Here is a 23937-nt window from a genome sequence, read left to right on the forward strand (position 1 = left end):
CTCATTTCCTTTCCTGGATATATACACTTCACACGTTTTCCCTCATGAAGTCTATCCTTTGCTGTTTACTGTAAGCCTACACATACAGGCCAATATATACATGCTGACTTTTAAAAAACATAAAGCTTCACTGAAAAATGCAAACCATAGCTCTCCCATACAGGTTGTCAGATAAAATAATTAGAATCCTAACAATCTTAATGCTACTTTTAACCACCTATAAAGTTAAAAAAAAAAAATCATATTCAACTCCTCCAAGGATCCTCTCCCTCCCTTGACCTACCCTGAGGTAAACAGAATCTATTGTACCTGTAAGTTACCTTCTATTGGCAAAACTGGATGCACAATTCCAATCCATCAAAAAGAACACTAACAACATATTAAATTTAACAATTTTGGTAAAGCAGGCATCTCAGATCACACTCTTAACGCCAAATTGATTTGAAAGATATCTGTTCCTTGCATCATACCAGCTTGGTATGAATGCCAATTCAAGGAAGTCTGCAAAATTTTGATCAACCATCCTAATCTAAAAAATAACAGTGTCATAAAAATTCCATGAAGTTAGATTTCACACATTCAGCCATGTAAGTTCTTTCCAGTTCTCCAGAAACTCTTTCTTTAAGACTCTAAGCAATAATTTCAGTTCTTATTGGCTGTTATCTATACTATTTTGTTCCACTTTATCTGTGAGTAATTATGTGAGAGCATGTTGTTCTCTAGCTTAATATTAATATATCCCTTAAGAATTTGTAACAAATAATAGGTCTTTAGCTTTGATATAGTGAAGTTTTTTTGTTTTTTTTTATTAGAGGTCAGGCCAGTAGTATTAATGGTTGATGAAGGTTAATGGATGATGAAGGTGAAAGAGTATATGCAGATATACTTTTTCACCCTCATCATCAGTGTAGTAGGCATGTAAGCTTGAATTATTATTGCTATTATATTTGTTGATTTTGCTTCAGGTTTTACCATTATCACTCTGCTGCTATATTTTACTGACTTGATTGCTCTTCTTCCCCATTCCTTAGCGAGAACTTTTGTGACTTCATTTTTTGCTGTCACTCACCCTGATAAATGATTCTGTAGTTACCACTCCAAAAGACTCCAGTTCTGCTCCATCTCATCTTAACTCACTAATTCCTAGTATGGCTATTTTTAATCTGTTCATTTCTTCCTTTAGATTTTCTAAAGGAAGAAATGGACAGATTAAATGGACATTTCCTTTTAGTAGGAGAGTTCACAACAGGTACACAAGGAGTTTGCTGGTTTATGATGTAGGAAGTCTTGTTCCTTCTTCTGCCATACACAAGTATTGAGTCCTTGGAAGTTTTTCCACTTAGTTATACTGTAAAATGAAGATGCCAAGAAATTATATTCTTGGTTTGACTTAAAATTCTTAATTTAATGTTTATAAGCATCAAGTTTTGCATTTTGGCATGAGTAGATTTCCAGCAGCATGTTATATTTGTGAGATTATGTTATGAGAAACACATGAGGCTGGGTAGATCTTGGAGTTATGGTGTATGGGAAAATTTGAAGTTCAGTAGTCAAACAAGGCAAACAAAGGATTAAACCAAGAATATAATTTCTTGGCATCTTTAATTTAAAGTATTGAGTCATTATGCACTTTATCATCTCTTAGAACTTCCATCCATACTGCTACCTTACCAGGGAAAAAATAGAACAAGGTGGTATCCCGATATCCTTCACACCGTTGTCACTTATGTGTGAACTTCCACTCATCTGGATGAATGTTGTTGCTGCCCCAACATCCAATAATCATTTTGATTATCAAATTCATGGCCAGTCCTTAGACCATTCTTCAGTACATACATTGATATTATTGAGAAGGATCTGACAAGTAATGTTTAGTTTTTTTTTTTGATGATTACAAAGATAGGCAGGGCAATCAGGAATGCTACTGACCAGCACTTACAGACTGATTTAAGTATGCTGGAAATGTAAATGATAATGATTCTTAATTTAATGTGTATAAGCATCAAGTTTTGCATTTTGGCATGATTAAATTTCCAGCAGCATATTATATTTCTGAGATTATGTTATGAGAAACACATGAGGCTGGGTAGATCTTGGAGTTATGGTGTATGGGAAAATTTGAAGTTCAGTAGTCAAATCAAAAATTGCAAATACAATCCAGAGGATAATTGCAAAGTCGAAATGAATATTGACATGTAAGGATAAAAAGTTGTTTTATAAAATCTGTTTACAAATCGCAAATAGAACTGCCCTTTGATCTTCTGGGTTCAGGTGGAATAAATAAATTGTAGAGAGGGTGTAAAGAAGAGTTGAAAAGATTATATCCGGATTATAGAATGTAGATTATTACCTATGGGCACCTTCACAGAGTCTGAAGACTCATTGCAGGAGACCTAAACTATCCACACAATCTGTCATGCCTCTCCTTGAACTTATTAACAGCCAAAGCTCTGACTCTGACAGAGTTTTCATTCGCAACTCTCCAAATGAAAAATCTATTCTTCACACCCCTACTAACTACACTTTTACTCAACTTCATGTTCTTCCTCTCTAGTCACATTCTGAAACATTTCCCCTGCATCAGTCCTCTAAAACCCTATAAGTAACTGAAATGATTGTCATAGCCTCTCTTTTTTGACTATCAGCCAACTGCTACAGTCCACACCCTCAATCTGTTCTCATAGGAACATTCCACAGACCATTCATCATCTTGATTGCTCGCAGGTTGCGGGGGGGGGGGAATCCTCTTCACACCTTCCTTATCCTCAAAAAAGCCCAGCAGACCAGACCAGACCTGAGCACTGTAATCCAGATGTGGACATATCAAGGCCTTATAATATAGAGGAATAAGAACTTCTTTATCTGTACTTGCCAGTGTGTTCTTCAATAGCCAAGTAATTGAAAGTTTATTTTTCACTTGGTTAGACTATAATAAGTTTAGTTTAATCCTTTATCCAAGTGTGAGCAAACAAAGTTTGCACCTGAAAGTATCTTCAGGACTGGGGTAAGGTGGTACAACACCGGGCAACTCGTTGCAAAGGTGGAGAAAGATCTCTCACTCCTATCTCAGTATCTCCCATAATACAAAGCACATCTCCTTGCAGACGTGTAATACTATGCGTTAAGGCAAGGGCCACTACCCATACCGTTTTTGACCTTTATTGAGGTCTCAGCAAGTGGGAGTCAGGCCCTGTAGTGGAGATACCAAGGCAGAAGCAGTGAGAGGTCATCCCAACCTATAGGAGTTGCCAAAGAGTGTACAGCCTTATTATTAAATTATTCTGGATTCAGAGAAAGATGTTGAGAGTTTATTTTTCACTTGGTTAGACTATGCTGCTTCTGCCTTGGTATCTCCACTACCGGGCCTGGCTCCCACTGACGAGACCTCAATAAAGGTCGAAACTGGTATGGGTAGTGGCCCTTGCCTTAATGCATAGCATTACACATGTCCGCAAGGAGATGTGCTTTGTATTATGGGAGATACTGAGATAGGAGTGATGAGAGTTTTCTCCACCTTTGCAACGAGTTGCCCGGTGTTGTACCACCTTACCCCAGTCCTGAAGATACTTTCAGGAGCAAACTTTGTTTGCTCACACTTGGATAAAGGATTAAACTAAACTTATTATAGTCTAACCAACTGAAAAATAAACTCTCAACATCTTTCTCTGAATCCGGAATAATTTAATAATAAGGCTGTACACCCTTTGGCAACTCCTATAGGTTGGGATGACCTCTCACTGCTTCTGCCTTGGTATCTCCACTACTGGGCCTGGCTCCCACTGACGAGACCTCAATAAAGGTCAAAACTGGTATGGATAGTGGCCCTTGCCTTAATGCATAGCATTACACATGTCCACAAGGAGATGTGCTTTGTATTATTATTGGAGATACTGAGATAGGAGTGACGAGAGCTTTCTCCACCTTTGCAACGAGTTTCCCGGTGTTGTACCACCTTACCCCAGTCCTGAAGATACTTTCAGGCACAAACTTTGTTTGCTCACACTTGGATAAAGGATTAAACTAAACCTTATAATAGCCAAGGAATCTTATAAGCCAGCTTAGTATGTCCTCTAAACTTCAGCTCTCTGTCTACTGCCACTCCTAAATCTGTAGCTTCATTTATTTCCTTCAGTACAGTTCCATCAATGTGACACACACACATCTTATAAGCTATTTATATCAAAATGCATAACTTTATATTTCTCCACATTAAACTCATACCAATTATCTTCTGCCCATATTACAGCCTATTTAAATCCCTGAAATCTCTCCACATCACCTTGATTCACTGTTGCTATACTTCATTGTACATCATCAGCAAACAACTGAATATTTCTTTTCAGGTTATTTCTTATAACATTTATGTACAAATGAAATAGTAATAAACACCAATAGTCACCAGTTTTTGCCTGGATTCTGCTCCTTTATATACCACTTTTTGATATCTGTCCAGCAGTCATTTTTGAATACAGCACTCTCTTATCCACATAATCAGTATCATATCCATCCCCGTTTGTTCTAATTTGCATGACAGAGTTCCATGGGTCAAATTTTTGCAAAATCATCATGTGGCCATTTCCTTTATCCAACTCAGCTGTCACTCTATTATAAACAGTCAGTAAATTACTAAGGAATGACTGCCCCTTCACAGAGCCATGTTGCCCTTCATACAGTATCATATTCTTATCCACCCATTCTTGAATCCTCTTTTTGATCAAGTTTTTCAGTACTTTTACCACTACTCCAGAGATACTGATTGGGCTATAATTTGCTACCACAGTCTTAGAACCTCCCTTATGCAAGGGAATTATTTTGTCCTCTTTCAGCTCTCTTGGAATTCTACTGTAGTTGAGACTGAAAGAACCTAGCCAGAGGCATTGCCAGTTCCCTTGCATATTCCTGCAAAATGCATTTTGCAGGTACTTCACTACTAATGCTTTTTATCCTCCTGTAGGGAGTAGGAGAGGCCATTTTAGTCCTATCTGACTTTATGGAGACTGAGGGAGCAGTTCTGTCTTCACCAGTAGACAATCAGAGGTAACTGTCAGTAAACTGTCACGTAGACTATCACTGATTTTACACAGCATCTGGTGAAGAGAGGCCAAAGACAAGTGCCACCATCTAACACTGTCCCTAATCCTAACACTATGTTTACTGTCTGAAATGGTGTGGGTTCTGTGGTTGATTTTCTTGAGTTTATGGGACAAAATACCCAAGTTTGCAGAGAAAAAAGCACTTGCCTTTGCCAGAAATGTAAGTGAATGAAAGAAATCTAAAAAAGTTCCTCTAATCACCGACTAAAATCAAACTTAGGATGCTCTTTCTTCTGGCAACCTGGTGGCATGAATGCACACACTGCTTCCACTGAGCTACATAATGAGTAGATTTTGACTACAGATTGAGAGGTGTAGCTGCAAATACTGGTAAGCAGCCGAGGGTTGATATGATAAATGTCTATCATAAATTCTGACTTGGTGTTGTCTACAATTTTTCATTATATGGAAGGTGAGTAGAGGGCACAGGGACATCCATGGAAGTTAAGTTTTGTGTGTGTGTGGTAAGATAGGGATAAGAGCTCCATTTTTCTCTCACAGAAAAGTGTGAGTGGAACAGTTTGCCTGTTGAAGTGGCGAGTGCATCTAGTATGAATGAGTTTAAGAGAAGGTGTGGTAGCTAGTGTAGGTGATGTACAGCCTTCCTCGATGAGTTCTGGACTACCTGGATGTTTCATATGATAATAATAACTGCTAACTTACACTTAAATCTAGGTGATCTATTTCTCTGCACAATGATCCTTCACACTCTACTACTAGTTTTTGAAAATCTTTTATCTTAGCATCTTATCCCATGCCTTTTCCAAATCTACAAAACTTTAATACAGATCATTATGTTTCCATGATTTCTTGACTGTTTTTATCTCAAAAGTAAAAATCTGGTTCTGACAATGCTTGTTTGTCCTGAAACCAAGTTAGAAGAAACATGTTTCTTCCAAAATTTCTCTTTCACTATGTTTTTACCTGCTTCTCAAGTATTCTTGAATAAATCTTTATGGGATGTAATTCTTACATAGTCCACTGCATTACTACTACCACCACCACTACCTTTCTTATTAGTTGCATTAAATGGCATAAAATGTATGAGCTCTAAAGGTGTTATTAGGTTTCCAGTGGATTTCACATCATTTTTTTTTTGGGGGGGGGTATGAAATTTTTGCCTTTGAAAGCTAAGAAAAATTCACACTCTATTCAGGTAAAATGTTAAGTATCGCACAAAAGTGTCACATTTGTTTTTTTATGACACACACACATAGAGTGATGAGTTTATTAGATAGATCCACCACTCCACGTATTCATTGCAGTTTATATCAAATGTTGATTGCATTAACATTAACCATCAATATCTGTACAATATCTGTAATATTGCCTTGAAATCATTCATTAACAAAGCACATGCAACTGACTCTGGCAATCCAATCCTCATGTTCTTGCTAACCGTGCTATTACTTAATTTCCATGGATGACTTCTAGTTTTCCTCACATTGTTCATATATTAAAAAATTTCCTCCACATCAATATTAAATCTCCCTAGCAACTTATATATTCCTATCATATTTTCCTCATCTGCTGATCAACCAGCCTCTGCATCCCACAAATCTTCAGTCTCTCCTCATGTGGAACATCACTCAAACCTGCCACCAACTTGGTCACTCACCTCTGAACCTGTTCTATTTGTCCACATCTCCTCCAAGAAACCTAGCAGACTCTTTGCACAGTAAGCCAGGTGTGACCTTATCAAAGCCTTATAAAGAATAATAATAATAATAATAATCTGCTTATCTCTACATATCGGGATGTCCTTCAATAACTAGATAATCCTATATGCTGTTTTAGCCACTTTTGCAATATGCCTTCTGAACTTCAACTCCCTATCCACCAACAACCACCACATATCCCTTTCTTCATCAATTTCCTGGTTCAATCAGTATGGTACATAGCTGCCAATCTTTTTGCTCCAAAAAATATACCCTGGTTATACATGATTATTAATTAACTTAAGGAATTCACAGCGTACACTAGAATATAAATTAAAATTAAACTTTAATATATATCTCCAATATTTTGGCAATGTTACGTTGCCATTTTCAAAGTAACTTACAATAAAGACACGTGCATGCTGGCACTACATACAGTAAATGAGGATGAAGCAGGAAGCTATCGTTTCTCCTAAAAGTCCTGATGGTGCTCCCTAGCAGGCTATGTAGGTATTCTTGGCTGTTGGCTGAAGGTCTCATGATGTATGTCTCCCAAATTTGGGGTAGTCTCATGCAACCAAATTTGTTGCGTTTGGCATGTTTCTTAGGGCTGAGGCTGAATCCATGACAAGTCTTTCAAACTTGAACTTGCTACAGTGTATTATTGTGGCTTTCTTCCACTGTATTCTGTAGCATGTATCCAGAGCATGGTCTGCAAGACCAGAGTGGCTATACTAGTGAAAACAGATGTAGTCCTTATGTTCTGAAATTCTGAAATTCACTGTCCTGGCTGTTTGGCCAAAGTAGGACAGCTTGCAGCTGCAAGGGACCTGGTATACACCAGGTAGATCTAGGGGAAGTGGTTGGTCCTTTCTTTTAGTTGTCTACATCACACCAAAACATGATATGAACGCAAATTTAAGGAAGCTTGTGAGATCATTATCAACCACCCCAATCTAAACAATAATGATGGTCTAAAAATCCCATACATATGGAAGGCATATATTCGTCCCACGTATCCTTTCTCTCTAAGAACAACTATAAACAGGACTGTAGAAAATCCAGGATCCTAAATCTAAAATAGCAACTTTAATACTAAAAAATAGGACATCACTGTTAAAGAAAGAATCTATAAGGAAGAATGTTTATTCATGTTGTAATTTATAAATATATATATTTTTTTAATCAAAAATAACAATTGTGATAATAGAAATAGGACATCACTGCTACTGGAAGGAAAACCATCTGTAAGCAAGAATGTCTATTCATGTAATCATAAATTAAATCTAGCTTGATGTATTTTTTATTTATTTATTTTTTCCCTACAGGTCATGCCAGTGACCTGTAGTGAAAAAATGCCCTCTGAACCAGAGTTGAAGTTCAGAGGGCATATTGCAAAAGTGGCTAAAACAGCATATAGGATTATCTAGTTATAATCCTATATGCATGTGATCAAATCATTGTTTCTCTAGTGTAACGGTTTGAAATGTAACGCAGCTTGTCTTGTATATTTATGTATGCTCCAGATGATGATCTTGATATGCAGATCGAAACGTCAGGATAATAAAAAGAGTTATTTTAACACGGTTGTAGAATCCATAATTTCAAAATGAATGGAAGTGGTTGGTCTTTAGTGGAGCGGATAAGGGATGCCAATTTTCTATGTGGTCTGTGACAAGAGGTCAAGTCATGTTTTTTTAAGATTTTGGTAATTTTTTCTGAGGTGCCTGAAATGTAGGGAACAGTGATGGATTTAGAGTAATCCTTGTTGTGAAGGGGGGGGGGTTACTGGTTTCAATATTTTTTTGGATTTTTTGGGGGGGGGGTGTAGTCATTGGCTGATAAAGTGTTGAGGATGTGATTTAGTTCAGTGGTTAGGGCATTGTCATTTGAACAGATTAGTTTAGCCCTGTTGTAAAGCATCTTAATAACTTCATATTGTTGTGTGTGTGTGTGGGGGGGGAATTGTTGGTAAATGTATCTGCCTGTATGGGTGAGCTTTCTATAAACAGAGAAAAACCAAGGTTCATTAGGCTGGAGGGTGACTTGTGTGTCTAGGAAAGGGAGGATGTTGTTTTCCTCTTTTTCCACTGTGAATTTGATTCTGGGGTGTTGGTTGTTTAAGTGTGTTAAGAAAGAGAGGAGTGTATCAGAGCCATGTGGCCAAATAGCGAACATATCATCATCAACGTAGCGAAGCCATATGGTTGGTTTTTGTGGGGCAGAGTTTAAGTTTAAGGCTTTCTCCATAAAGAAGTTGGCCAAAGGTGGAGAGAGTGGTGAACCCATGGCTGTTCCTTCTGTTTGTTTGTAGAATTTTCCCTGCCAAATGAAATAGCCTGAGTTCATTGTGAACTGAAATAGGGCTGAGATATCGGGAGGAAATTTAGCTTGGATTAGCTCTAAGGTTTCTTTGAGTGGGACGTTTGTGAATAAGCAGGAGAAGTCAAAACTGACCATTATGTCAATATAAGGTTTTCTATGCTGGCTTTGAAGTGGGCTGAGTTTTTTTTATTTGTGATGGTGTGCTGCCAGTATAGTGTGTGTGAGCACTTTGGCCAAATGTTTAGCTAATTTGTATGTGTATGTGGGGGAATCAATGCCATCCACTATGGGACGTAATGGCATTTTCTTGTGTTTTAGGGAGTCCATAAATTTTCTTTGTGTTTTAGGGAGTCCATAAATACGAAGTGCAGGGGGTATAGAGTTAAACAGTTTTAATTTGTTAGTAACTTCCACAGGCCATGAAGTGACCTTCTTAAGGAGCCTATGGAGTTTTATAATTTTTGAGTTGGCAGAATTGTATTTAATAGGGAGGTAAGTAGCTCGGTCTAATGATAGAGCATTAAGGTTACCTGTGTAGTCCTTTTGGTTGAATACTATGGTGGCATTTCCCTTATCCACTTTGGTGATTATTATTTCTTTGTTTTTCCTCATTTCCTGCGGAGCTTTATATTCACTATTGGATATGTTGGTTTTTGGTGGTCTTGCTTTGGAGAGGACACGAGCTACATCCAGTCTAATATTGTTGGCGATGTGGTTTGGAAGGTGACGAATCTCACGTTCAATCTGGATCATTATATCCTTGGCCGGTGATTTTCTGGGGGCAATGGCGAAGTTGTGGCCATGTGAAAGTGCTCTGAGTGCTGAAGAAAGGTTGACTACAGTGTTGGTTGGAAGTTTTGGTTCGGAAGTCGAGTTCTTTTTTAATTTCTCAAACATCTTGATATGTCGACCCCGTATTTTTTCAAATTCTTTATCTGTCGCGGTGTATGAGACGTCATATAAAATTGACCAAAGCTCGTGATTTAATGTGTTAGAAAACTCTTTAAGGGCCATAATAGCTTCATTTGCGGCAGCTAGGAGCATGCGTGTAGCGGCAATTTGTTCCCGTAACTGCCGTGGTTATAAATTCAGAGAGCTTTTTGTGAAAAGAAACGGTGCTTGAATTTCACACAATTTGGGATTACCTGATTATCCCAGCAGCATTTTATTAAGATCAGATGATTCAGTTGTCTTGATAGTTTCAACTTCATTTTACGTATTGGTGGGCCTTGTGTGCGATGGAATCTCCGTGGATGAAGTAATTATCATAGAAAGGCTTATACGCTAGTTATACATGATTATTAATTAACTTAAGGAATTCACAGTGTACACTAGAATATAAATTAAAATTAAACTTTAATATATACAGTCGATTCCGTTTAATTGGGCCACTGGTTAATTGGGGCAGCCGCTTTTTGGGCCAAATCTCAAAGAACAGAAACCAAACCAACATATTAATACATAATTTAAACGCTTAATTGGGACAACAGCTGAAAAGGAATTTAGCAATTTTTGATTTTTATGGATATTTTATGTATATTTTATACGTATATTTTATGGATTTTTCGAAAATATGGCAACACTGCATTACACTAATATTTGGCAACACTAGCATGATGCAAATCAGTTATCTTTCGTCGTGCGTCTGGCAAGTACGCGTCTGCTTAAGAATCTACCCTTACTATATACTGTACCTAGCGATATCGATTTATTGTGTCAATTTTATTTAAAATTTTTAAATCTTTGCCAAGATGCAAATGATTTTACTTTCAAGTAAAATTACTTTGCTGGATAAAATTAAAAACCAGCCATTAAATACAAGCCATCGTAGACTTGCTGATATAACTGGTGTACCAAAATCTACCATAGCACGTTTCCTACAACAAGAAAATCAACTGCGTGAGGAGTGGACATTACAGAAAGAAATTCCAGGAACATCCAAAAGAAAGCGTGATGGAAAGGATCCAGAAGTCGAAGAAGCATTAGATTAATGGTTTTCTATAGTTAGCAGGCGAGGTGCAAATATCAGCGGCCCAGTGTTGAAGGTGAAGTCAGAGGAGATGATTTTAAAGCAACTGGTAGTTGGTTGTCTCGATGGAAAGCAAGACACAATATCAAATTTAAAAAAGCGCATGGCGAAAAGGGCAGTGCCGACAATGTAAGCGCTGAACAATGGCAAAATACTAAAATCCTTACTTTTCTAGAGAATTTCTGTTCAGATGATATTTACAATGCTGATGAAACTGGCCTCTATTATCGTGCTATGCCAGATGGCTCCCTGTGTTATAAGCACATTGCACTGTCAGGGTATAAAAGGGCAATGGACCGCATTACTGTGTTATGCTGTGCAAATATGTCAGGTACGGACAAACGAAAACTACTAATCGTATGAAAAAATGCTAAGCCTCGATGCTTTAAGGGGTTAAGAATAGAGAGTTTACCAGTAGAGTACAATACCAATAGTAATGCGTAGATGACTTCTGAAATTTTTTCGGAATTGGCTACGAGTTGGGACATAGAATTACAACGTAAGCAGAGGAAGATTTTGTTACTTCTCGATAATTGTGCTGCACACCCTCATTTAGATAATCTAAAAAATATAAGGCTGGAATTTCTTCCTCCTAATACAACATCCTTAGTGCAACCAATGGACATGGGGATAATCAAAAAATGTAAAGATGGTGTATCGAGGAAAATTGGTTAATTACATACTGGAATCCATTGATGAAAACCTATTAACAAGTTCATCAACAGCCAGAGAGATCAGTGCAAAAATTTCCATTTTGCAAGCAATACAGTTTGTCTCTGATAGTTGGCGAGCTATAAAAAGCAGCACAATACAAGAACCTCCAGCACAATGGAGGTTCTTGAAATTTTGAGTAGTGATGAAAATGAAGACATACTGCAAGCTCCTATCATGAATAATGAAGACTTTTCAACAGTAGATGACAATTTACCATGTTATGATGAAAATTAAAACTTTGAAGATGCAATTGTTGAAGTCATTAAATCCAAACGTCAAAAATTGACGAAGAATGCGATGATGAGGATGATGACCCACTTGTGCTTGTAACTAATCGTGAGGCCAAAAAATTTAGTCATGTTACTTCCTACATAAAATAATGTAGTTATTTTTATGCATATAATATGACAATATCTAAAGAAAAAACAAAGATAATGGCATTCAAAGGAGAAAACCCAATAAGAAGTGATAGATAATAAAATACTAGAACAAGTAAACACTTTCAGATACTTGGGTGTGTTTATGTTGGAGGTTTAATGGATTTTTTACAACTCAAAAAGAATTAAAATAGAATTTAATACTTCCTATATTTCGTCCTAGTCACTAGGACATCTACGGGGATTACAAAAACAATTAATGTAACATGCACACAAAAACTTACAATTCTAAGCTCAACCATGTGGGTGACACTAAAGTCCTATCTAGGTGGTGGGACCTCTGGTGATGAGTGTTTCCCAAATCTTCGGAAGCTTAATGCAACCGTATTTATTTAGATTTGGTTGGTTTCTGAGAGCTGCTGCTGCTTCTAAGAAAAGTCTCTCTTGAATTTGCTGTGATGGAGCATGGTGGTTTTCTTCCATGATACTCTGTGGGTGGTGTCCAACACATGGTCAGCCAAGCCTGAATGGCCATAGTTGTGTTTAACGATGTACGACTTGTGTTCCTCCAGGCGGATGGATGCTGATCTGCCTGTCTGTCCAAAGTACGCAAGCTTACAGGAACAGGGTACTTTGTAAACTCCAGGCAGAGAGAGAGGAGGGAGCTGATCTTTCGCAGACCGGATAAGGGTAGCAAGTTTGCGGTAGGGCTTATATGCTGTGTGTAGGTTATACTTTTTTAGTATCTTGGCTATTTTTTCCGAAGTGTCATGGATGTAGGGTATGGTGATGGCATTTTTAAAATCTTGTTGACGAGAGGGACGGGGAATGGGGGAGGAATTGATTATTTTTTTGATACTGTGTTCGTTGTAGCCATTGGAGAGGAAAGTTCTGTGTATGTGGTTAAGCTCAGTAGTGAGGGCGGTTCTACTGGAATAAAGATTGTGGGCTCTCTTGGTAAGAGTTTCAATGATGCCATATTGTTGCGAGGGGTGGTGGTGGGAGAGTTTGTGAATGTATCTGCCTGTGTGTGTGTGTGGGTTTTCTGTATACAGTGAAGGCAAGTGTATCATTAGGCAGGCATGTGACTAAGGTGTCTAGGAAGGGTAAACAATTGTTCTTTTCCTTTTCCATAGTAAACTGGATTCTTGGATGTAGGCTATTGAGATGACTGAGGAAGGAGTCTAACGTGTCTGGGCCATGAGGCCAAATAGAGAACACATCATCTACATATCTTAGCCAGATAGACGGTTTGAGTGGGGCTGAGTCTAAGGCTCGTTTTTCAAAATCTTCCATATAGAAATTTTCAAGGGGGGGGGGGTGAGAGGGGGGAAACCTATGGCTGTTCCCTCTATCTGCTTGTAGATTTTGTTCTTCCAAAAGAAATACCCAGAGTTAATGGCAAAGGAAAAGAGATCTAAGATGTCAGAGGGAAAAACGTTTTCTAAGAGAGATAAAGTGTCAGTTAAGGGAATATTGGTAAACAATGAGGAGATATCAAAGCTTACTAATATGTCTGTATTATTCAAGGTTAAATTTTCTGTGAGGGCTTTAAAGTGGGTCGAGTTTTTTATATAGGATGCGGAATTTCCAGTGAGGGGGGACAGAGAGTTGGCCAGCTGTTTAGACAGTCTGTAACAAGGTGCATTGGTGGCATCTACTATAGGCCTGAGTGGGGAATTGGGCTTGTGGATTTTTGGTAAACCGTATATTCGGGGGGGACGGGAGCGGAAAGGTTTAAGTTTTTTTGTGACGTCAGGGGGCCAGGAGGTTACTTTTTTAAGTAAGATTTTTAATTTCTTAACTTGTGTTTTTGTGGGGTCGTGTTCTAGCAGGATGTAGGTAGCGCGATCGCAGAGGATAATGTTCATTTTACGATTGTATTCGCTGGTATTAAGAATGACTGTGGCATTACTCTTATCCGCTCTAGTGATGACGATACTTTTTTCTTTGCATAGTTTCAGGAGAGCCGTGTGTTGGGCATATGATAAGTTACTTTTTGGAGGCGAAGAGTGAGCGAGGATGTTGGCTACGTCGAGTCTGATGTTGTTGGCTACCTCTGACGGTAAGCGACTGATCCCCCGTTCGATGTTAACCATTACGTCGAGCACCGGCACTTCTTTCGGGGCGACGGCAAAATTATGGCCAAGGCAAAGGGCGCTGACGGCATCATCGTTGAGCCTTTTGGAAGAGAGGTTTATTACTGTCTGGAGCGGTTGAATTTGTGGTTGTGGTTTGTCTTTAACCAGGTTGCTGTATTTCTTGAAGTGTTTGTTTTTTATTTTTTGAAATTCTCTCTGTGCAGAAGTTTCCGAAATGTCAGAGAAAATCGACCAAAGTTCAGGGTTAAGAACGGTGGAGAGCTCTGAATGTAGGGAGGCAATGGCGGCGTTCGTCACTGCGAGGGTGGCACGAGTAGAGGCGATTTAGTAATGCCAGGCTGGCACGTTTATATATACGGAGTGTTTTTTTGAAATGGAAATTGATCTTCATTTTAACGCAGTTCGGTATCACTCTTGTATCCCGACATCTTTTTAAAAAAGGCCAGCCTATTTAGTTGTCTAGATAGTCGTAGTTTTGACTTACCGTATTGCTTGGATTTGCGTGCTAAATCTTCTCCATGGATGATTAGAATTCTTGTGTAGAGGCTTAAGTGCTGTGAGACATTATGTTGGAGGTTTAATGGATTTTTTACAACACTCAAAAAGAATTAAAATAGAATTTAATACTTCCTATATTTCGTCCTAGTCACTAGGACATCTATGGGGATTACAAAAACAATTAATGTAACATGCACACAAAAACGTAGGACTTTAGTGTCACCCACGTGATTGGACTTAGTATTGTAAGTTTTTGTGTGCATGTTACATTAATTGTTTCTGTAATCCCCGTAGATGTCCTAGATGTTACTACTATCCCCGTAGATGTCACTACTGAGCTTAACCACATACACAGAACTTTCCTCTCCAATGGCTACAACGAACACAGTATCAAAAAAATAATCAATTCCTCCCCCATTCCCCGTCCCTCTCGTCAACAAGATTTTAAAAATGCCATCACCATACCCTACATCCATGGCACTTCGGAAAAAATAGCCAAGATACTAAAAAAGTATAACCTACACACAGCATATAAGCCCTACCGCAAACTTGCTACCCTTATCCGGTCTGCGAAAGATCAGCTCCCTCCTCTCTCTCTGCCTGGAGTTTACAAAGTACCCTGTTCCTGTAAGCTTGCGTACTTTGGACAGACAGGCAGATCAGCATCCATCCGCCTGGAGGAACACAAGTCGTACATCGTTAAACACAACTATGGCCATTCAGGCTTGGCTGACCATGTGTTGGACAGAGTATCATGGAAGAAAACCACCATACTCCACCACAGCAAATTCAAGAAAGAGAGACTTTTCTTAGAAGCAGCAGCAGCTCTCAGAAACCAACCAAATCTAAATAAATACGGTTGCATTAAGCTTCCGAAGATTTGGGAAACACTCATCACCAGAGGTCCCACCTTACATTCCAGGCCACCTACGACCGCCCTTAGAGGGCGCTCCACCTAGATAGGACTTTAGTGTCACCCACGTGGTTGGGCTTAGTATTGTAAGTTTTTTGTGTGCATGTTACATTAATTGTTTTTGTAATCCCCGTAGATGTCCTAGTGACTAGGACGAAATATAGGAAGTATTAAATTCTATTTTAATTATTTTTGAGTGTTGTAAAAAATCCATTAAACTTCCAATATAACGTTCTCACAGCACTTAAGCCTCTACACAAGACTCGGGTGTGATCTATCATATGAAGAAGAAAAAGACATAGACACTAAAATATCAAACTTTGTCAAAGTAAATGGCATAATAAATAATATATTTAAGCCATCCCTAGTACAAAACACTAGAATCAGACTATATAATGTCTTGTCAAAACCAACTGTACTATACGGAAGCGAAACATGGACCATGAAAAGGAAAGATGAAAAATGAATTCAAACAGCAGAAATGAAGTTCCTCAGAAAAACAGCTGGATATACCAAGTGGGACCACAAAACAAATGATGAAATCTTACAATCCCTGAAAATAAAACCAATTAATTACTACATAGGACAGTATAAACAAAAATGGCTAGAACATTTAAATCGAATGGACAACAGCAGACTACCAAAAATATTATACAGATACAAAATAAGTGGAAAAAGAAGAATCGGAAGACCAAGAAAGAGATGGCATGAGACCGGAACAGGCCACTTGGCCTAAATTCCATGTTAAGAAGAAGAAGAGCAAAATGGAACATGTTAGAAATGCAGAATTAAGAGAGAGATCAGCTGTAAAAATATGTAACTGCAGTATATGAAAGCAAGATGGGATGGGCAGGCCACATGGCCAGACTCAGGGATAATAGATGGATATATAGAATACTTAATTGACAACCAAGAATAAAGAGAAAACCAGAAAGACCACCTACAAGATGGGAAGACCTATTAGTGAAACCTATATTATTTTCTTTCTCTTTATATACCATCTGTCTCTTGTTATTAATGTCTTTATCAGTGTTCTGGGTTCATTTACTTCCTTAAGCACTTCTCCGTTAGATTTTTTGTCTTTCCATTTTATCTTTTGCATTCGTCTTCAACACCACATTTCAAATGCCTCTAGTCTTCTAATATCTCCTGTTCCCATTGTTCATGTTTCGCTGCCATAAAGTGCTATACTCCATATATAAGCTTTTTTTTCCATAGTTTAGACTTAAGTTTCCTTTTAATACCTTTTCCATTTTATTGAATTGGTTTTTTGCTATGCCTATCTTTGTCTTCTTTTGGTCTTCCTTCCTCATTTATTGTACTCCCTAGGTATTTGTAATTCTTTACTTGTTTTATCTCTTTCCCATTTAATTTAATTTTCTCTATGATCTTTGGTTTCTTGCTTGTCAGTAGAATTTTGGTTTTTTCAACATTTATTTTCATGTGGTATTTATTAAATATTTCATTTGTTGTTTCAATTAACTTTTTTAGTCTTCTTCTGCTTTTTGCTATGAATTGCAGTATCATCTGCAAATCTGAGGTAAAATATTTCCTCTCCACCAATCTGTATGCCATTGCTTGTTTTTTCTTTAACTTCTCTGATGGCATTTTCAATATATACATTGAAGAGCAAGGGTGATAATATGCACCCTTGTCTTACTCCACATCTAACATGTATGGTTTTCTTTATTGTTTGTTCTTATATCCCGTTTGTCTTACATATATCTGTTTGATTACTCTTCTATCAGTATAGTCAATGTGACTTTTCTTCATAATATTCCACATCATCTTGCAATTAACTTTGTCAAATGCTTTTTCTAAATCCATGAAGCATATATATGTTTTTTTTTTTATTTAGCTTCATTCTTTTTTTCGATTATGGTTATCAGTCTTAGTATTGCTTCTCTTGTTCCTTTCCTTTTCCTTTCCTGAATCCATATTGGTCTTTCTCTAGTTGTGAATCTATTCTTTTATATATTCAGTTTTGCATTATTTTTAATAGGATTTTGCTGATGTGTGTAATTAGGGCTATTGTTCTGTGTTGGTTACATTGAAGAGCATTTGCTTTCTTAGGGATTGGTATTATCAGGGATCTTGTGAGGTCTTCTGGGAGATTTCCATTTTCATATATTTTAGCTATTAGTTCAAACATATCATTTTTTGTTTCCTCATCCAGATTTTGAATGGTTTCACTTGGGATGTTATCGATTCCTGGGTTTTTCTTCTGGCTTAAGTCTTTAAGTGCTTTTTTAACTCTTCTTCTATTATTGATGGCCCACTATTGTCTTCAGCTTCTGTGTCATTTTCTTCGTGTTCTCCTTGATACAGGTGTTCAAGATATTTTTTCCATTCTTGTAATATTTCTTCAGAATAAATAATTAGTTTACCATTCTCATCTATTAAGGCATTATTATGTGTGGCCTTTTTCAGTTTGTTGCTGATTTTTGTTATTTGGTTATAAACAGTTTCTAGATTTCCTCTATTAAACAGTTCTGTCTTTTTACATTCTTCATGGAGGTATTCTTCTTTTGCTTGCTTACATTTTCTTGTTATCAGATTTTTTAATTTTGTGTATTTTTCTTTGTGTTCTACTCTTTTCAGTATTCTTGTATTAGCCTCTTTTCCTCCATTAAATCTAATATTTCTTCAGTTATCCATGGTTTTCTTATATTTTGCTTTTCTCTTCCTAGTATTTTGTTACTAGCTTTTAGGATATTGTCTTTTATTTGATTCCACTTATTGTAATTGTTTGTATTTTTTTCTTTGCATTTTCTTGTGTTAGGTTTTTTGGTGGTTTCCTGAAATTGTCTTTTGATGTTTTCATTTTTTAGTTTCAATATGTTGATCTTTATGTGTTGTTTTTTTTGAATTTCAATTGTGTTTTCATTAATACAAGGTTGTGGTCACTATCAACATCTGCTCCTGGGAAGGATTTACTAAATTTGACTTGGTTTTTAAATCTTGCTTTAACCATTATATAATCAATTTGGTATCTATTTGTGTCTCTGGGTACCTTCCAGGTGTATCTTCTTCTTTTGTGTGTTTGGAATATTGTATTTGTGATTATTAATTCCTTCTGTTTGCAGAAATATACTAAATGTTGTCCTCTGTCATTTCTCTGTCCTGTCCAAATTTTCCTACAGTATTATCCTCCTTTCCTTCTACAATTGTGTTCCAATCTCTCATTATTATTGTGTTGTCTCTTTGTTTAAATATGTTCCGTATATCTTCAATTTGCTCATATATTTCAGCTATTTCTTCATCTTTGTATCCAGTCGTAGGCATATAGACCATTATAATGTTCGGGTTTACTGGTTCAGATTGGATGCTAATTGCCGTGATTCTGTCACTGTGTTTGATTGTTGTGGTTACTTTCTTGCCTAAGTGTTTCTTGAATGTTATTGCTACTCCTGCTTTTCCTCTCCTGAGAATATTATCCTGTAGTCATTGCTCCAGAAATCACCTTGATCTTGCCATCTTGTTCACATATTCCCAGTATGGCTATATTAAGCTTTTCCCATTTCTAATAGCATTTTCACATTCCATGTTCCTATGTTTGTATAATTTTTCTGCTTCTGTCAACACTTGACTCTGGGACAAAAATAAGTTGTAAACCATTCTTCAGATATTTATTGTGTTAACCATGCTTTTTTATTTGATCACCATATTACAAGAACTCTTTTAGCATGGTCCTTAAGAGCCAGTGGATTTTCAGCTCAATAAACTAATCTAAATTCTAAATAAATTAAAGTCACCAGATGTATTTCCAGTTAACAAAAGTGTCTGTCTTTTGAAATTTCATGTTCTGGTTGTGACTTCTCCTTTTTATGCTAAATAAATGCATGAAGACATCTTATTCCAGAACAAAGCTTTTTCATCTTTATAGCCTCCTTTTCAATCACTTCTTTTAACTCATTGGGACATTTTGCAGCAGCATTATTATCAACACTAACACTTTCATTTGCAATTCTAACGTTTTGGAGCCACATATACTTTTGAAAGTTATAAAACTATCCACAACTTGCTGAAAAAGTTTCGACCATTCATCTCCATTTTCTTTTACTGCCTTATAGAGAGTTGTTGCTTTAGCTTGAATCATTATCTGACTTAATAGAATTTTTTTCTGGTTGCAGTCTTCAATTGGATCACTTTTGTCACAGGTTTTTATTTTATCTTTCTTCATAATTTGTGTTTGTATCAATGACTCATTCATTCCTCTACTGTGTGCTATTTATTACACAGAATGTTCCTCTTTCTTCATGATGCTTTATAATTCTTAGTTTTTGTTCTAGTGTTAATCATTTATGTTTGTGAGCATTAGCTTCTTTGCATTTTCTCTTCCCATTCTTAATTGCATATACAAGGGTACTCATATGTAATAAAAATTTTTGTAGAGTGACCATGACTTTGCGGCTCCAAAGCTGAAATAATATTAAAGTCACATTGATGCAGCTATTACTGTGGTATACTAAATTACTATGGTACTGCTTTAGTAGAGTTGGAATGTTGGGAATGCAATACAGAATGCAATATTACTAAGAGCATTTTAAATTGTCAAAAATCATAAACCATGCTATAGCAAAACCCTCACTGTTCAAAACTACACTATGTAAGGTATTGCTGTATAATTTTGTGATACTTGCAGTCAAATGTTAGATGTGAAATTCATCTTCTGTCAATCATAGATTAAATGAAGTCAAAGATTATGTTCCAATTTCAAGTCTTTACACTATAAATATAAAGTATTGAGACTTATATTTATATATAAAATTTCATAAAACATATCTGTTTGTTAAATGCCATATGAGTATTTTATTTTCTTCAATAAAATTAAAGAATACTTCCATGTTGAATTATATATAAACAATCTGTCTTTGTTATAATCGATTGCTTATAATGGTTAGCTTTGGAATTATATGGATTTTTTCTTCTCCACACAGTATTGTATTTTTTGTGCCAATTAACATTGAAATTTAGCAATTAAGAACAGATTTAGATATAATTTAAAAATGAGGCATTATGTAATAGTCATTTGAAAATTAAGTCATTGAAGGTTAAGTTTCTCCATAATTTGAAACTTTGTTTCAGCTAAGTCCTGAAAAAAGGCTAGAGCTTGAAGAATTAGAAGCACAAATTGAGGTTCTTACTATTCTAGAAAAAAAATATAATGACATTGGACCTATCTATGACTGTATTGTGTTTCATGATGGAACAATGTGGAGGTATCTTCAGATTTTATTTTTTAATAACTTGCTTTTAGATTTGATGTTTATTTAATAAATAAAAGTGCTATTTGTGATTTTAAAACTGTACTATAACATATGTCTATTCTTGCAGCATCTGGAATGGATATATATTTGATGTCATCTTCATGCCAATTATAATGCAGATGTATCCATACATGTTTTAAGAAAGTTATATGCTCATACTATAATAACCACAGGCTGCTAGTTGTTATAGCATGAACATGCTGTGAGCCAGTAATCTAAATTTTGTTTCATAGTTAAAATTACAATTTAATTAAAATTGTAAAAACTATTAGTGAAAATCTGGTTTAATGAAAACAGCATATGGAGATGCTCTCATATGTATATCTTTGAGTGATTTGTGTCAATTTAATAAGGGAAGAACCTCATTCAAAATTGTTTCATGCCAACCCAAGCATGGATTAGTTTTAGAAATGACAAAACTAAACTTAGAAATGGTTGTTATTCAACTATACACCAGATGGCAGAAAAAAGCTTGAATTTCCATAATTGTAACTGATCCACGTTCTTGTTGGCATATGTAAAATTTTTAACTGAGTTTTTGCATTGTCTGCCAATTGGACCAGCATTATTTTGCCAAAAACATTTAATATTATGTTACTTTTATAATCTGCTATGGTTGCCTATTCTTCTACTTTTCAGAGGTGAAAAATCAAGTTTTCAGAAGGAATAAAAAAAAAAAAAAAAAAAAAAAAAAAAAAAAAAACACCTATCTCGATATGAGTCCATCTAGTTTGTGATGTGAAATTTAAAATTTTTAAAATAATTACGGAATGCTCACAACATACAAAGAATGCACATACACAAAAGAAATTAAAGGGAAAAAAAATGCATTTAGCAAAGCAACAGCAGATAAAAATTTGCTATGAAATGCTAAGGCTCACCCTTCCTCCCTTTCTATTTCATAATTTGCCAGTTAAGTTGTGCACTTGATAAAATAGTTTATAAAGGAAGAATAAATATAGGTATTTGTTAACCAAATAATAACAAGCAAAATTTTTACTAAAAAAAAACAATTTTGATTGCAAAAATCAAGAATGTTTTTGATTCTTTAATTTGTCAGTTTCACAAACTAATTGGTGAAAAATCATTTAATTCTTGAATGCCATCTAGTCCCACAGAAAAGAGAATATAATGAGAAATTTTTTTTTTTTTTTTTTTGGAAATGTTTTGTGTGCAAAATCTTTTTTTTTTTCCTGTTAATTTTTTTATTACTTTCTTACTCCCTTTCTGTTATTTTACTCCTTAGAATGCTTTCACAGGTAAAGAAGATAATTAGTTAAATATTTTTGTAAATGGTTTTTAATGTCAATGAATGACCAGCATTTGGATTGTGCTAAATTACATAATCAACACTTGATATGATGATACCATGATAGCATGTTTTGACAGGAAAAGACCTTTTCAAAGAGCTTTTAGCATGGAAAAAAAAAATCTGAAGGCACCATTTCCCAAAAAATGTGCATAATGCATAAATAACTAATTAATATTTTAATTTAATGATTAAATGAATTTATTGCAAAGCTTACATATTATTCTCTGTCATTCCAAACAAGCCTAATGAAATCCATTTGAACCAGTTTTATTTCTTGTTTTTCCTCTTCCAGCTGAAACTAGTATTAAATAACATTTGATTATTAAAATGCTTAAATGAAACCTCAGATATTTCACAAAAATCCTTACCATACCTCTGGTGACCATTTGCAAGCCTTTAGATTTTGAATAATGAGTACCCATTCTTATGACTTGATAATCTAAATATTGTGAATGGTTAGTAACTCACTCTGCTTTTGTTGTTGCACAATTGTAATTTTTTTTTTCTGTTATTTTGTGCATGAAGCAGTGTGGAGAGGTATTAATGCTTAACCTCTCTGCACTTTTTCATTTTTTTACAACTGGTTTAAGAAATCACATTAAGAAAAATGATTTCTTAAACTATTAAATCATCTTGTGGGATGGTTTATATTCAGAGAGTATAAACCCATTCCCACTGCCTTTTCTGTTACCTTCATGCACTACATGAGTAACATATGGTTATGTTATAAAAACATTATTACATAGCTCAAAGAATTAGTATAAAGACTTTATGAATTATTTAATTTTAGAGCTGTATTAGTTATTTAATACTAATTAACATAGTTATTATAATTTATGGAATTGTGTGGTATATTTAATAATTATTTTATTTTTCTGTTATTGCAGTTTACACGGTGTAATTCTGTAAATTTATTGCACATGACTGAATAAGAAATTGTATGTGTACATGCAAATTTTATAATTATTGCACTCTTAGTTATTTCCTTCTTAGTATAAAGGCTATGATTTAATTTTAGGACTGTATTAGATACAAGTGAAGAAGGGGATCTTGCTTCTTGTACAGTACTTGGACCATTTTCTGAAACCCAACAGTATGGAACACTCAGCAAGTCAGGTATTTTTTTTATAAAATTCCAACTATTTTAATACTCCAAATAAAAATTGTTTCTATTTGTCTTACACCTGATTTTAATATGGAAACAGTTCACACTTCTTGATTTGATTTTGTTATCTTTCTAATTTGATATCCACAAAACTAGAATTGTATAATTGTGATTGTGCTACAAATTTGCATTATCATTAAAAATTCCTGATATGTAACATCAAGAAGTTTACAGGATATTATGATTATATCATGTTATTATTAACTTCCTTTTGACCATTTTCCTACCAAGACACTTCTAACTACATCAACCTAACTTACAGCTTGGTCTTCCTCTGGGTATGTTTCCTGCCATCCTGTCATCAAACACCTGTTTTGCTAACCTTTCCATTTTATTTAAGTTACCTTCTGCTCACACATTCTTGAATGCTAACGATGTCAAGTTCCTTCCTGATATCCTTGTTTTTAATATGATTCTGACATTGATGTCATTTGTTCACTTCTAATTTTTCTCAGAACTTGCATATCTGTGGTCTCTATTC

General features: G+C 35.7%; 1 protein-coding gene across 3 annotated transcripts in view; it reads left to right on the forward strand.

Annotated features, from left to right (window-relative positions):
• Positions 1-23937, forward strand: part of TppII (Tripeptidyl-peptidase II) — a 583232-nt gene that overhangs the window by 82522 nt on the left and 476773 nt on the right. For all 3 annotated transcript variants that reach the window (XM_090408276.1, XM_090408286.1, XM_090408295.1), the window contains 2 exons: positions 20798-20931; positions 23310-23407. In XM_090408276.1, the coding sequence (XP_090264402.1) occupies positions 20798-20931; positions 23310-23407 (232 nt within the window). The remainder of the gene's footprint in view (positions 1-20797; positions 20932-23309; positions 23408-23937) is intronic.

Source organism: Typopeltis vanoorti, chromosome 2 (genome assembly GCF_054136105.1).
Source record: "Typopeltis vanoorti isolate ZY-2024b chromosome 2, IOZ_Tvanoo_1.0, whole genome shotgun sequence".
Lineage (NCBI taxonomy): Eukaryota > Metazoa > Arthropoda > Arachnida > Uropygi > Thelyphonidae > Typopeltis > Typopeltis vanoorti.